The sequence below is a fragment of the Trichophyton verrucosum genome (genome assembly GCF_000151505.1).
Source record: "Trichophyton verrucosum HKI 0517 chromosome Unknown contig00040_1.f1.exp, whole genome shotgun sequence".
NCBI classification, from domain to species: domain Eukaryota; kingdom Fungi; phylum Ascomycota; class Eurotiomycetes; order Onygenales; family Arthrodermataceae; genus Trichophyton; species Trichophyton verrucosum.
The window spans coordinates 1-15,233 of NW_003315609.1; the positions used below are offsets into that span (position 1 = coordinate 1).

Consider the following 15,233-nt stretch of genomic DNA (forward strand, 5'->3'; position numbering starts at 1 on the left):
TTTTACTGAAGCTTCAGCACGAAGAAGCCAGGAAGGAAAAGCAGAAAAAGAAGGGGAGAAAGAGGAGGAGAAGGAAGACAAAGAAGAGAGGACATATCGAGACGAGCTGACGATGGCGAACGAGGCTTTTGACCTGCCACTGGCGAAGCGGCAGAAGGTCGTGACGGAGAAGTCCAGCCATTCACGCGCGCCAGACGGATCTCGCATCTTCACACCTTTCAGAGTAAGCTGTTTTTGCTATACAATTGGATGGATGCACAGATACATGGGTAGAGACTAACTCTGTGACTGCAGACTCTGGGCCTTGTTTCGTCGACGTCCGTTCCGTTTACCTCGATCCCACTAGGCAAGACAACCTTTCAAATAACAACATCAGTTGGCCAGTCCTTGCAGACATATGACCTACGACGAGGTCTCAGTCTTGTCTTCTTGACCCGGCCACAGACACCGGCTTTGATTACAGCGACCCATGCATGGAGGGACCGTGTGTTTGCGGCCTGGGGCGGCCAGTCAGCGGCTCAGCAGAGCGGTGTTTGGGTGTTTAAGCGTGGGAAGAAGGTGGCTGAGCTGGAGATGCCTTCTATTGCCCCAGGGTCTGTCGCTCAATCGGTGGATCGATTGGTCGTCTTTGGATCCTGGATTGTCGGATGCTGCAGCAATCGTATGATCGTGTGGAAATCGGCAGATTACTCCCATTATACAACCCTTACTCCTGCGGCCACCAAGGAGTTTACTAAGCTAGTTCCTAGTACTTTATGTACCATGCCTACGTACCTTAACAAAGTCTTTGTTGGACGTTCTGACGGTTGCGTCGATATCTGGAATGTGTCTACCGGGAAATTGGTGTATTCAGTCCTCCCTACTCTTCCAGGCGCAGGTGCAGTCAGCGCATTGCAGCCATCTCCAGCCTTATCTCTCCTCGCAATTGCATATGCATCCGGATCATTAGTGATACATAATATCCGAACAGACAAGCCCGTGCTTTGCTTGAAGAAACCTGGGCTCACCAATAGTGCTCCTATAACGTCTATCTCTTTCCGTACAGATGGAATTGGGGCTGGGGAGGATGGGCGGCAGGATGGTGTATTGGCCACTGGTAGTGCTGACGGCGGTGATATTGTCCTGTGGGATTTGATTAACGGCGGTCGTGTGACTGGTGTTGTGAGAAATGCGCATGAACCATCTGGAGAAGACAGGAGTGTGCAGATAAACAAAGTCGAGTTCCTGCCCGGTCAGCCAGTCATGGTCTCAACCGGCTCGGACAATGCTCTACGCACCTGGATATTCGACCAGACTCCTTTTTCCCCAATCCCGAGACCGCTTCATGCCAGATCCGGCCACTCCGCGCCAATTACGAAAGTCATGTTTGTTCCCTCGGGATCCGATGGGTCTGAAGTAGTAGGCAAATGGCTGCTAAGCGCTGGCCAGGACCGCAGCCTGTTTGGTCTTAGCTTGCGCAAGGATTCCCAGAATACGGAGCTCTCTCAGGGAAATGTAAAGAGCAAAGCCAAAAAGATCGGCGCGTCAAGCACGTCCGCCAGCCAGCAAACCATTCGTTATGAAGAATTGAAAGCTCCCGAAATAACATGCTTGGCTTGCTCTCTGAACCGAGATGGTGGTATGGGAGCAGCCGCTGGAGGACCCATATGGGCTAATTCGAAGGCCACAAGTGCCGAGAACACAAATATGACCGGCTGGGAGAGCATTGTTACTGGGCATAAGGGTGACAAGTTTGCGCGTACATGGATTTGGGGTAAGAAGAAAGCCGGCCGTTGGGCTTTGGAGACTGGTGACAGTACTGAGGTGAAGGTACACTCCCTGTCATTCTTATTTGACCCCTTCATATCTTTTATTTTTTTTTTTTTTTTTTTTTTTTTTGAATTTACTAATGCGTTTGTAGAGTGTGGCCATGTCCCAATGTGGGACATTTGCCTTGGTTGGCTCCGATGGCGGCTCACTAGTCATGTATAACCTGCAGTCTGGAATCCGTCGACAGTCATTCCCACCACGCCTGACGCCGGCCCAAGCTAAGAAGGCAAAGCTACAACGTCTTGTTGATGGAGATGAGAACGAGCTCGATAAGAAGAAGTCTGCTAAACATACCAAAGCCATCACAGGCATCGTAGTTGACAGTTTAAATACTACTGTTGTCAGTTGTGGACTTGATGGTAAAGTTAAGGTATGTACCTGTTGCTCGAGCTATATATATGTGTGTCATTGTTGCTGATTTGATCAGTTTTGGAATTTGATTACGGGTCAACTTCTGGATGAATTAGATTGGAATCCTATGTGTGCCATCACTGGCCTACGGTTCAGCAGCACCAGTGACCTTCTGGCTCTCAGCTGTGACGATCTTTCCATCCGTGTAATCGACATCCAGACGAAAAAGCTAGTCCGTGAACTCTGGGGATGTGTTGGCCAGGTCAACGACTTTACCATCTCAAATGACGGACGCTGGATCGTTGCTGCCTCCATGGACTCGGTTATCCGCGTCTGGGATTTGCCAACTGGCCATCTGATTGATGCATTTAGGCTGAAGAATACATGTGTTTCCCTCTCATTTTCAAGCACTGGCGAGTTCCTTGCTACGGCCCATGCAGAGGGCGTAGGGATCAACCTTTGGAATAACAAGAGTCTATTTATGCATGTTCCGACAAGCCATATCGAGGAAGATACGGCTGTAGCGGTTGCTGCTCCAACCGCATCAGGAGAGGGCGGAGTTGCTATGATAGAGGCAGCTTTTGATGACAGTTGGTTATCAGATGACCAGAAACAGCCTGTGCTTACCCCTGACCAGCTTTCTCATAACATGATGACCTTGAGCATGACTCCAAAGACCAGGTGGCAGACCCTACTGCACCTTGACACTATAAAGGTATGCTGCCTGTTATTATCAACATTATTTCTTCATTCATAGTTCCATCTGCTAATATGTCTACAGCAACGAAATAAGCCAAAGGAAGCCCCAAAGAAGCCAAAGAAAGCTCCCTTTTTCTTGCCGTCTCTTGAGTCAAAATCTGCATCCGGTACAGTAAGTATCGGCAACGCCTCTGCAGACCAGGATGAAGACGATAGGAAAAGTCTCCAAGCGGAACGGAGCCGCATTGCGCGGATACAGCGAATGAACGGGTCGGCAGGAGGGCAATTATCGAAGTTTACAACGTTGCTGCACTCCGCCGGCCAAGCTGATGACTTCACTCCATTTATTGAGTACCTGAAGCTGCTCTCTCCAGCAAACACTGATCTAGAGATACGCTCACTCGATCCAAGGAGCCAGGATGGCCAGGATAATGAGCTAGCCCTCTTTGTCCGTGCGCTGACGGAACGTCTCCGCCAAAAGCGAGATTTTGAGTTGGTCAACACGTGGATGGCTGTTTTCCTGCGTGTCCACGACGATGCCGTCGAAGCAGCGGTTGGGCCGCAGCCATCCGAGGGCAACGGGGCCATCTTCGGGCCGAATGTGGCTTTGCAGCAGGCTCTGAGAGAGTGGAAGGCTGAGCAGGAGAGCGAGGCCAAGCGACTGGCGGATCTGGTCAGCTACTGTCGTGGCATTGTTGGCTTCTTACGCTCAGCACGATAACCGTGTCAATTAATTGAATATACCCCCTATATATCAAAACTCTTTTCTTCTTCTCCCTCTTCTCCCTTTAATCGACTCGTAATATTGTCCCTCAATATATATATATATATATACATGGATTGTTGTCCAGTCTTATCGCTTATCGCGGACGTAAGGTTTAATGACTAATCATGCGGCTCCTGCCAAGGTTTGAATACAACTCTGTTACGTAATCTCATCCTCCTTCCCGTCAGGCTGCGCATATCAAAACGGCTGACGAACGATCAACATCAAAGAAAGAAACAAAAGGCTCCGAGACAAGCTGGTGTTCACTGCGCGAGAGACCTACGGCCTGAGTGTCGAGCTTTATATCTTTACGACAACCTCCCCTTCCTGTCACTTGATCAGCTGGACTCTGGACTTGTGGACTCGCCATTTATTTATTCCCAACTACAAGAAACAACAAACCCGAACGCTGCCTAAGCATAACCGCAACGTGATTATCAGAATCTCGAAGCTAGACACATCGCCACGATGCGGTGGTTCGGGTGGCTCATACTCATCATCATCCTCGCCCTTCTCGCGTATGGCGGCTGGATAGGCTACTCCCAGATCCGCGCCCGGAGAGCCGGTCTCCCTCCACCACCATTGAAATCATACCTACCGTTCACATCCTCTCCTGCATCGTATGGCGACGCAAACTACCCGACTCCCCGAAGCGGTGGAATAGTAGGCTGGTTTAAGGACAAGGTTGCAGCTCTGCGCAATCGCAGAACACACCAGGGATCGTACGAAGACCATCTTGAGCCACGAGCCTACCGAGGCGGCGCTGGCAGGCCTCTTTCTGAGCAGGATGAGCCATGGGACACGCGCATGGGCGCCGCCGAGCGAGATGGTGGCTTCGGCCCGCCCGGGTATTATGAAGAGCAGGAACTCGGTTTTGCGCCACACACTGGCGGATACGATCGCAATGCATCTGCGTACGATGGTGGTCTTACTCCTGGAGCGAGCCATGAAGCAAGCCGTGGAAGAAGTCTGAGCCGTGATCCGTCGCCTGTCAAGTTGGGACAAGGAGATGACCCAGCTAATCCATTTGGAGACCATGCTGAGGGGAGCAATTTGAGGAATATGAGCCCACGGCCAGAACCTCCGGCTGGCGAGGGCTCTGCTCACGCACAGAAAGGCGTGTTCCGGGAGTCCTTGTGAGCTTTTAGCGGCCGTTGACTTGTACTCTTTTCCCATTCTATTTCACTTCGCTACTACTGATTCCCTTTTCTTTCTCCTCGTGTATTCTGTCTCTCCATTTCTGTTTTATCCGCGTTTTCTTTGGATTGGGCCGTCTACAGGAGTCGATTATGTCTTATAACGATAGCATTATTTGGATGGAATAAATAACTACGAGGCCAGACTGAGGCTGGCCCCGTCACTTGGGTTGCGTCTATCGTTCAACAACGCCTTTTCATCCGTGTATACCAAAGAGAATTAATCATAAAACACTGGTCTATGTGTTCTAGTTACCGAAAGCTTTCTTTCCCCTGTCTCTAGCATGCTTGATGGATAATATCTAGGAGACTAGCAAAAATCAGCTCTCAATCTTGAGATATATAAAATAGAACAAGGTGCCCCTGGGATCAATTGGCCTGCTCGATTACTGGTGTAACTGTGAGAAACCACCTGGCGAACGTGGAATTATATTTATACTGTATTATTGACCGGTAAAGTGCTTCGCTACGCAGTCGCTATTAGACCCTGTTCCTTGCTAGTACGATCCCAATGCTTCCCCCATCCCACTGCTTGTCTCTCTGTGGCGCTCCAACGTCTCACAGAACATGCCCTGAACTTAGCTGCCGGCCATTCACTGCTGTATTAGAAAAGTGCTTGGATATACTCCCAAGCCTCAATAAAACGAACATAGCCGTTCTTCCCTTAGGGTGACGGTATCTGCCCTCGAAGAGACATGCCACCTAGCCCACCAAACGAGCTTCCTAGACACGATGCCAGCGCCATTCACCGCTGAGCCCTGGTAGAATGCCTCGGAGATGAGTCCGGACACTCAATATTTGTCATGGATTCCTTTGCCTTCTCTCGTCGAGCCGTTGTAGTTGCGCGGCTAGTGGAGGTCATGGTTTCTGCTCCTTAGATAGACGCGCCTCAGGGGTATCTTGGTGGGCAAGCAGCCAGTCATAAGGCCATGATCTTGGACTAGGTCAAGCATCCGGGTCAAATATAATCTGTAGGTGAAGAAGAAATGCAGAAGATGGGAAATTCACCGTGTTGGCGGGACAGTTAAGAGAGTTGAAATAGTTAACGAGTGACGCTGGCCAAGAAGCTTGAATTTGCGGCTCCCGCACCGAATTGTTAGTTAAGTTAACTAACTAGTTATTTTTCGTCACAGTCGAAGATCAGCGATTTGCATAGTCATCCCACACTACTACTAGTCGGCAGGAAGGACATTTACAGAGTTGAATAGTTATCCAGGGCAATCGGCCAGAGAGAGAGAGAGAGACAGGAAACATGCCGACGGAGCTGGAGGAGGTCAGTTTGTCGTCTTCCCTTCTTATCTGGCCAGAGTAGTTAACTAACGACTCCCAGCTGGTCGACTTCCTCCACCATGGAAACACGCAGATCCGCCAGATAGGTAGGCCTCTTTGCGCCCCGTTGCGCATGTTTTCTACGTCTCACTGCTGTGCTGCCATACTGACGGACCGACGGACGGATAGCATGCGAGAACCTCGTCGGCTACTCTGCCTCCCAGCCCGCGCTCTTCAAGAGACACCAACTGCTCCCCGTCAGAGACCTCAAGCTGCTGGTCAAGGACTACCCAGTGCGCCAGACACCTCCGATGCCTTTTCCCGAAGCAGTTTCAAGGAGTTATAGCTGACATATCTGCCATTAGCCGATTGCCAAAGATGCGCTGACCATCCTGATCAACCTGTCGGCGGACGACGAAGTGCTCAAGGAGCTGGCGGAGGACGATGCCTTTCTCGAGACCCTCCTGAAGAAAGTCACCGTATGTAGGTGTCTGTCTTATTTACTTGCTTATTACTGTCTGCTCTTGCAAGCCATCGTCTGACTGTTAGCTGGTATGGTAGAACCCAAAGGAAAAGGCAGCAACTGAGATAACGATGCTGCTCGCCAACCTGGCCAAGTCAGACAGCATCAAGCGTATCGTCAGCCTGGAGAGAGCAGTGCCGGAGGGGGTGTCGACCTCCAAGAAGGCTATGGACCAGCTTATGGACTGCTTCATCAAGGGAGGAGACAAGGACAAGGACCAGGACAAGGCATATGACTATCTCTCCTACTTATTTGCCGACATCTCTAAGTTCGAAGAAGGACGAGCCTACTTCGTCACCGAGCAAGCCTACGACGCGGTTATCCCCATCACAAAGTTGACAGTCTTCACCGAGCACCGCAGTCATATTAGGCGCAGAGGAGTCGCTTCTACAATCAAGAACGTCGCCTTTGATGTCTCCTCCCACCCAGTCCTCATGTCGGAGGAATAGGTCAACCTGCTGCCTTATATCCTCCTCCCGCTCGCCGGGCCAGAAGAGTTCACCGACGAGGAAAGCTCAGATATGCTGCCGGACCTGCAACTGCTTCCGCCCGACAAACAGCGTGATCCGGACCCGGACATCCTCACTGCGCATCTCGAGACGCTTCTCTTATTGACCTCAACCAGGGACGGTAGAGACATGCTTCGGAGGGTCCAGGTATATCCTCTAATCAGGGAGTGCCATCTGCATACCAACAACGAGGCTGTACAGGAGGCCTGCGACCGACTGGTGCAAGTCATTATGCGAGACGAGGAGGGTGAAGGGGAGGCTACAGAGGCCGCCATCGAGAAAGCCAGACTCGAGATCGAGGCGAAGAAGGCCGACGATGCGGATGAAGAGAAGGTCGTAGATGTCTTTTGACCTTTCTTTCTTTCTTTCTTTATTTTATAATGTACATACAAAAGTTCAAAATAGATCATGTTATGCTCATGTTTACTCGATGTATTCTTTGCCTTTTCGTAACTACGACACCCGCAGAACGCCAAACTCATTATTAGTCCGCCATGTCGACCACCAACGATCACCATCTCACCAACTCACCTACGCCATGGATATCCTGGCATGGTAAGCTCTCAAGTTACCATTGTTAAACAAAGAAATAGAGAAATGCTAACTGGTCTTAGGACCCTACAGGGCTTCAGGTCAGACCGTGTATCGCCGAACTCATCCGCACACAATGTCCACCGCCCAAGCTGCTGCTTCGAGTCGAGCGCGTTATCGAGGTAATCGTCCGGATGGACGAGGAAGCCCATAACAATGATAAGCACGAAGCCGTGTATAAAGCGTATCGACTATTTCTTAGTGATGGAGAATACACCATACAGGCCTTGCTCAAGAGCGAGCTGCATGTCCTCGTATCTAGCAGTAAGGATGACCTGACGCCCGGGACGGTTCTTGATATCCAAGACTACGAGCTACGTACGGCCAACAGACTAGCATCCAAGGGTGCACGGTCTGGCAGAGTTGTTTTCCTGGCTGTTGCAAGGTATAGACGGGCAGTGCCCTTCAAACTAGATGTACAGCTCAAGAATCTTGAGGATGAACATCTACTCGTCAAACGAGATGCAGCCGCACTGTCCGACGAAGGCGCTGGTGATAGCCCACGGGAAGAGAAGAGGAGACAGAAAACCGCCGAGAGGGATAAGGCAATGGTATTTAGGGCAGCAGTTGAGGATACTAATCTACTTGATGAAATCGAAGATGAAAATCTCAAAGATGATATCCTGGGTGTATCTCCGTGCTACTCTACAGCACCTAAAATACTGTCTTCCACAGCCATGTCCACCTCCATGAAAGTCCTCACCCTCTCAGACCTTCTCGCCCCTCGAATACCCTTCCCCAAGAGGAACTATCCCTGCAATGTTATAGCAGTGATATCGTGGATCTCTCCCCAGGTGATAAAACGAACAAACATGCCTCCGAAAAGAGACCTTAGGCTCATCGATCCCACTATCATCAAAACCGTCGACAAACGGCGCTCGTCTGTGACTACTGCATCCTCGTTACCATCTACATCGCCACCTAGCATCACAGCTAATTGGACGGTAGGAATATCGATGAGCGTGTTTATAGATGCAGCCGAATTTCACCCTCCCGTCGGGACCGTGGCGTTTTTTAGAGGCATAAAGACGCATGAGTGGGATGGTATCAGTCTGAACGCATATGAGAAAGACTGCAGGGATAAGGAATGGTTTATAACCGACCCAGACAGGCTAGCTAGCTTGGGAGTTGATTCGTCCGCGTTAAAAACTTGGTGGCTACATGTACAAACGAGGTGGGAGGACGCCAGGAAGGCTTCTACTCAGGAAAATTGATAAATTCAATAAATATCATATGCATTGTATTTTTGGGTGTCTTGTCTTTTTCAATTTTTTACCAACTTTAACTAATGGGAATGCAATTTAGTAAAGGGAAAACATATTAACAACAACATAGGAAAGGATAGACTATTAAAAGTGCTATCAAAGCTTGGCTTTAGCAGTGGGCTCAGCAAAAAGATCCTCGCATCTGGCGCCGTCCGGCGTCTGCCACGCCAAATCTGTGCCTGGCATTGGCCTGGCAAGTGAGACGATGCGGAATGCGCGCGCAAATTCGTCCCGTATCAAATATACTCCGACCAGCGTGACTTTATCCGCGACATTGATGTTTCGTGTGATCGGATCCTCGATGGCGAGTAAATTGTTGTGTACAGTACCGTTCACGTCCTTGAAGTAAGTTACCCAGCCCTTTGATGTCTTCTTGGTGTATGGCCCGCGAATGGAAGCCACTCCTTCTCTCCAGTGGAACCAGGGCATGTGCCTACGCCGTGGGTATAGATCTGGGTCGTTGGTGACAGAAGAGTAGTAAGCGAAGAAGCCATAGAGAAGTGAGGCAGTTGACTGAGTGTTGGTGGTAATATTGCCAATTGCTGCTTCTTGAGAAATCACTCTAAGACTGCGGGTAAAGGATGTGTCCTGCTCTGTGGCGCCCTCTGGTAGTGCATATCTATGCAGATTTGGAATAACAGGTGGCTTTACAACATTCATCAGATAGTGCAGTACCATGAGCGTGTATCCATATGAAGACAAGGTGCCATTATAAGGGTTATTGATTCTGCGTGCTTTTGCCCATCGCTTCACTATTACTGTTATTTCATAGACACGGTCATCACAGGCCCTATAGCCTCTGAGAAGATCAGTCCGGTATGCCAGCGTCTCTATGCGGTCAAAATAAATGTTATAATGAAGTGATGGGGTGTTTTTATCACAGCAGGCAAGAGGTGAGATGGCAAATGCTTTCAACTCCTTGGCATTTTTCAGGTCTTGATACTCCCATTCAAGCCTCTGGCAGAACTGCTTGGATGGGTGTTGACAAACTCGGAGGAACATGCAGCGGTCATGCTCGATACTGGGTAAAAGATAAGATGCAAAGCCATGGGCTTGAAATGACTCAGCCATGATAAGTGGCAGATTCTGCTTGATATAAGCAGGCAGGTTCTCCGTGATTGTGATTAGATCCATTTCAGATTCAACAAGGGCATAGCCCGAGCGATAGCTGCCGAAGCACTTCAGAGCGATCGAGAAGGGTCCGGTTTGGACGCCCTGCTGGTTTTGTTTCACTTTGTCAACGACAGCATCATGAGTCCAGCTGCACAGCAGGATACGCAGCTCCTCCAACTGTTCGAGGCGGCTACGAGAGATGCTCCAGGATTTGATATCAGAGACAACCTGATGCAAGTACGGAAATTCTGCCATTTCATGGGATTGGATCTGTGGCTTGACTCGTTTTGACACAGTAGGTACCGGCTTTGCCATGGGTACAAGGCCGGCTTGACGATCAAGCTCGAAACGAGCCAACTCATACTGATGAACGGCGGAATTTGGTGAGATATGGATTGGCAGTCGACGGCCATGCTGCCACTGGCCGAGTGACTCGCTCTCTGCTTCTGCTGCCCCCCGGGCAATCATATGCTCAGCAGCGAGCTGGGCACTCGCGAGCTGGAGGCGCTGGTGGACCTCCGGAGGCAGATTCAGGAACTTCTTGATGGATTTGTCGGTAATATAAGCGATGGTCCCAGAGCCCTCCCACTCTTCTGCTGGCGACTGGGGGGACTTGATGGAGTCACTGGCTGGCACGTTGGGGGGTGCTGCAGGAAAGCCCACCGCAAAGTTTGTTGGAGAGCCCACCAAACGGGGTCTAGAGGCACCACATCGCGATGACCATGATCCTGTGGTATAGTCAGGTAGTTCACTATCCGGTGCTATATCTGCATTTGTAGCGGCGGCGGGTTCATCTGGTAGCCGGACTAGCTCAGTGGGCTCCATGATGAGAAGAAAAGAACAAAAGACAGCCAGGAACACAACTATAAAGGAGGCGTTGAAAGGAGAAGAAGAAGAAGAAGAGAAAGAAATTAGGTGGGCGGGCAGAACGTCTCTATTTATAAATGCAGGCTGGTGCCTTAGTGGGTAGGCTAGGACAGCTCTCTCACCAGAAATCTCCCTCCTGTCCTGCTAGTTAGAGATTTCTCACTAGCGCGTCTTTCTCTTCTATGCTCTTCGGTCTTCTTCTGTCCTTTTAGTGCATTCTTTGTCCTCTCATCTGGTGGGTGGATTTGGTCTCGAACGTTCTGAATATCAAAAGGTCCTGCAAAGTAGAAAGGGCGTATTGGGAGCCATCTTTCTATTCTAAAAAGTAAAACTCCCATGGGTATTGAGCTATTAGGGAAACAACCCAGAGCGACAAGTCAATGCTTTATAACTGGCTGCATGAATAACTAGCAAAGGGAGCATTGTTATCCTGAAGCTCAATGGTATATTTGGGTATTGAGGTCTGTAGGCCGTCCTCCTGAAAACTCAGTGTCCCCCGCTCCTCATAGAGGATAAAAGCCACCTGCTAGGAGCCCTAAGGCTTCGGTCATCACGGATTCATCTTCTCTTTCATCGTCTGCATCTTCTTGCCGGCTCTTCGCCGTCTTCTCGACTTCGTCTTCTTCCACCAAAAACCAACTTTGACGTCAACGACTTGCTGACAAACAGCTTAGTCACTTGTCCACGTGACACATCTAGGCGTCTTCGACGTCAAAGACGACGAAGAAACATCGACAAAGCGACAGCGACGTCGATTATCACAATACCAAACATCTCGCCCTGACAGACACCCTCCCTCCTACTAGCAGAGGGTACGAATACGGAGCTGCTAGAAAAAACTTCCTTTTTACACAGTGAACGCTTCTAACCCTTCAGTCGCTGGCTTCGCGCTCATCACGGTTGGGTACTGAGTGCAGCCGCCAGACAGACAGCTCGTGAGAGAGCTTCCGCTGCCAGCTCCAATGGTAGTTTTGGCCGTTTTCCCTATCTGAGGTAATAGCCAGGGCCTGGAATCATGAGTTCAACGACTCCGCCAAACCCACCCTTAGGTAGAACTCCCCCGGGAGGACCGAATGGACCCTTTATGGTCAGACGCCGCCCCAAGCCAGCTGATCCACTCGTTCGACCAAAGAAACGACCTATTCCACGACCTACTGCTCCTGGCCAGCCTCAGCCCCAGGGTCAGCCTCAGGGATATATGCAAGGTCAGGTCAGGCCTACAACCGCAAATGGGACGTCGACCCTTCCGCTGCAGCCTCCACGACATCAACCTCCGGCGAGCACGCTTCCACAACCAAAACCTATCCCCAGCGCTGACGATCTCACTACCAACGGCTTCAGCGGTCCGTTGCTCTCTGAAACGTACTCGGACTACCCGCTAGTTACAACAAAACGTGCGCTCAGAGAAGGATTAAGGCACCACATCGCAAAGCTCATATCAAAGAAAAGCGTGGACCCCAGGGATGAATCTCAATTTACACGCCCCGTAAGGTTACAGCGACGAGATCCAAGAGCTACAACCACCGCTCCAGCTGGAAATGAGAAGGAAGATGCAAATCCCCGACGAGGGTTCCGTGACCCTTACGCTGGTCTGACTGAGGCCGAACGCCAGGAGATGGAAGCTAAGAAAGAAGCACGGGCTAAAGAACGTGAGGATAACCTGGCGCAGATTGCTCCCTCCGTCAATTCAGGACCCAAGAAAGTGAACGCCCCTAAGCAGCGGACACAGCAAGTATTCAAATCTATCATCACACCAGAGGAGGCCGCAAAGTCTCAGATTAAATATGAGGAGGCCTTACCTTGGCATCTGGAAGATTTTGATAATGAAAATATTTGGGTTGGCAAGTATGAGGCTGCCATGTCAGAGACATACGCCACATTTGTTTTGGAGCGCAGCGGGAAGATGCGAATGATACCCATCGATAAATGGTACAAATTTACTGCCAAAAATCAGTTCAAGGTCTTGACCATTGAAGAGGCAGAGAAGCATATGGCCAGGAAGATCAGAGACCCCCGATGGCTCATGGAAAAGGAACAAGCACGAGCCCAAGAGAGAGAGCTTCAAAGATATGCCAGACAGCGAAAAATATACACTGGGCAGTCTCGAAACGCTCCAGTCACTGATCGTTTCGAAGGTGACGATATGGACTTCGACGAAGATAGATTTGCAGATGACGAGGAACATGTTGGGCTGTTTGATGATGACGAAGATGCCAAAACTGCAGAAAAGCGTATCAAACAAGACCAACTAAAGGCAAACATCTTTGATCTCAAAGATGAGAAGGACTATGATGAAGAGGAGCACCTAGAGAAGAAACAAAAGGAAGATCTCAAAAGCTTTGGCAAACAGGTTCGAAAGGCGTTGCAGCGGCGCGAGAAGAATTTTGACTACAGTAGCGGATCTGATGCAAACCCTTATTCTGATGATGAGGTAATTTTGCATTTTACATTGTGCTTGTCTTGTTCCTTATTCAACTAACTGTTTTTTTTTAGAGTACGGATGAGTCTGAACTAGAGCGCCAAAAGGAGGAGCAGAAAAAGTCGGAAGAAGACCCCAAGCGAAAAGATAACCAGGCTGACAAACCTTCGGGGACATCTACCAAAGGCACCAATACCCCGTCTGGGCGCCCTAAACATACTGACCCGCTGAAGAGAGCACAAGCTGCCGCTCGCAAACGTCCTGGATCCCCAAACCTCTCCGACGCCAGTGGCACAGATTCCTCCCGAAAGAAACCGAAGAACAAGCATCTTTCTGCCCAAATCTCCAATTCTCAGCCTACCTCTAGACCTATTTCTCCTGTTCCCCAAGCGCAGAGAAAGAGCTCTGGTACTGCTAACGCAAACGATGCCACGTCCAGCACTGCTCAAACCGCTGCCGGTGCAAAGAAGCGTATCCGCACTGGTCCAGGCAAGGCTGGATCTGCAAGTGATGTTGAAAAAGCCGCCAACTCTGGTGCTGAAATGAGTGATAGTACTATGGCAAAGAGAATGAAGCTTAACGTTCCAGGTGCCAAGTCAAAGACCGGAACTCCAATTGGTTCTCGTGCTGGAAGCCCTACTCCTGCTGGCAAAGCTGTGACCGGTAGCCGGGCCAGCAGCCCCGAGAGTTCTCGTGGTTAGTTCCTCTCATTACACATATACATTCCCCTTTATATCATGGATGCCATAACTAACTTGGTAGATACAGGCATTTCTACTCCCTCTGGTTCCGGATCTCGACGAGGGTCGGTCTCGGGTGCCAACCCTGGTGCCGGGGCTCCCCCACCCGCCTCTTTCCCAACTGCTTCTGAAATTCACGCTGCTATTCCTGCAAACGGAATCTTGAGCAACGATCTCCTCCGTATGTTTCGATCGCGCCTCGGAAACTCCAGAGAGAACCATCGTAGGTTCATTGGGATCGTCAAGGATGTTTCTGTCTTTGGAAAGGAGGACAAGCTGTTGCGACCTGGTGTTATCAAAGAAGCTTGATTTTCATCTCTCCTGGCATTTAAGACGATATTGAGTCCATTACGATGTATCTTGCCTCTTGGAGCTTTCAGAAATTTCTAGGATCTTGTAATGATAGCTATTTGACTGGTGGACAAAAGCATCTGTCATGACCATTTGTTCATATTCACGCGGTGTAATAAATAATCTACATACGCCGAATATTCACATTTCTTACGATTACTGCAGAGGACTAAAGTGAAATGCCTGCCCTTTACTGTGATATATAATACATGTATCATCCAGCATTCACCACCTAGGGGTCAGTTGCTCGACAGGGGCGCCCCCATTTAAGAATCGCGGGAAATTTCCTGCCAATAGAAATTCAAACCTTGGAAGGCTTCAACTAACTTGCTATGACGACGTGCCACGAACGCTCTACAAAAGCGTCAATAAGCTTGATCAAGACACTTGACGTCTACTTAGGATATCCTTCGTTCCCTAACAGCTTAGGTGTCAAGCATATCGAGGGCACCAACATGGAAGAAGCAGACGCTCCAGCAACTCCGGATAAGCGCCGTCATTTCCATCACCACCATCGCCGACGCATACAAGGCGAACCGATCGAACAGATAGAAGGAGATAGGGCAGCTGAGCCTGAGAGGCGGCCAAAGAAAGAAAAACGAGTCTGCCGGTCATCTCTGCTAGTACATACAGGACATCGTAATCATCGATATCATCCAGATGCTGGAGCCAGTAGATCTGGCGGGAATACTAGCCATCCAGCTCAAAATACCAAGCAAAGTTTGGGCAGAATTGATAACCATCCCTTGAAGTAAGATTCTTCCA

General features: G+C 49.8%; 6 protein-coding genes across 6 annotated transcripts; 5 read left to right on the plus strand and 1 right to left on the minus strand.

Annotated features, from left to right (window-relative positions):
* Window positions 1-31: 31 nt before the first annotated feature.
* On the plus strand, window positions 32-3,580 carry TRV_00522 (uncharacterized protein; the record flags this gene model as incomplete). The annotated part of the gene is made up of 5 exons (XM_003025255.1): window positions 32-223; window positions 295-1,809; window positions 1,901-2,179; window positions 2,237-2,875; window positions 2,918-3,580. Coding segments are annotated over 5 exons (3,288 nt in total), but the record flags the coding sequence as incomplete, so codon positions are not given.
* A 513-nt stretch (window positions 3,581-4,093) lies between these two features.
* TRV_00523 (uncharacterized protein) lies at window positions 4,094-4,765 on the plus strand (the record flags this gene model as incomplete). Its single annotated transcript, XM_003025256.1, has 1 exon — window positions 4,094-4,765. One exon carries the CDS (start codon window positions 4,094-4,096, stop codon window positions 4,763-4,765), a length of 672 nt encoding a protein of 223 aa, XP_003025302.1.
* A 1,308-nt stretch (window positions 4,766-6,073) lies between these two features.
* Window positions 6,074-7,473, plus strand: TRV_00524 (DNA-binding protein HGH1, putative; the record flags this gene model as incomplete). The annotated part of the gene is made up of 5 exons (XM_003025257.1): window positions 6,074-6,098; window positions 6,280-6,383; window positions 6,456-6,569; window positions 6,652-6,930; window positions 7,063-7,473. The coding sequence occupies 5 exons, from the start codon at window positions 6,074-6,076 to the stop codon at window positions 7,471-7,473; spliced, it is 933 nt and encodes a 310-aa protein (XP_003025303.1).
* A 143-nt stretch (window positions 7,474-7,616) lies between these two features.
* Window positions 7,617-8,927, plus strand: TRV_00525 (uncharacterized protein; the record flags this gene model as incomplete). The annotated part of the gene is made up of 2 exons (XM_003025258.1): window positions 7,617-7,677; window positions 7,747-8,927. 2 exons carry the CDS (start codon window positions 7,617-7,619, stop codon window positions 8,925-8,927), a joined length of 1,242 nt encoding a protein of 413 aa, XP_003025304.1.
* A 147-nt stretch (window positions 8,928-9,074) lies between these two features.
* TRV_00526 (uncharacterized protein) lies at window positions 9,075-11,296 on the minus strand (the record flags this gene model as incomplete). Its single annotated transcript, XM_003025259.1, has 2 exons — window positions 9,075-10,954; window positions 11,122-11,296. 2 exons carry the CDS (start codon window positions 11,294-11,296, stop codon window positions 9,075-9,077), a joined length of 2,055 nt encoding a protein of 684 aa, XP_003025305.1.
* Window positions 11,297-12,042: 746 nt separating this feature from the next.
* TRV_00527 (uncharacterized protein) lies at window positions 12,043-14,426 on the plus strand (the record flags this gene model as incomplete). The annotated part of the gene is made up of 3 exons (XM_003025260.1): window positions 12,043-13,389; window positions 13,452-14,073; window positions 14,146-14,426. 3 exons carry the CDS (start codon window positions 12,043-12,045, stop codon window positions 14,424-14,426), a joined length of 2,250 nt encoding a protein of 749 aa, XP_003025306.1.
* Window positions 14,427-15,233: the final 807 nt, after the last annotated feature.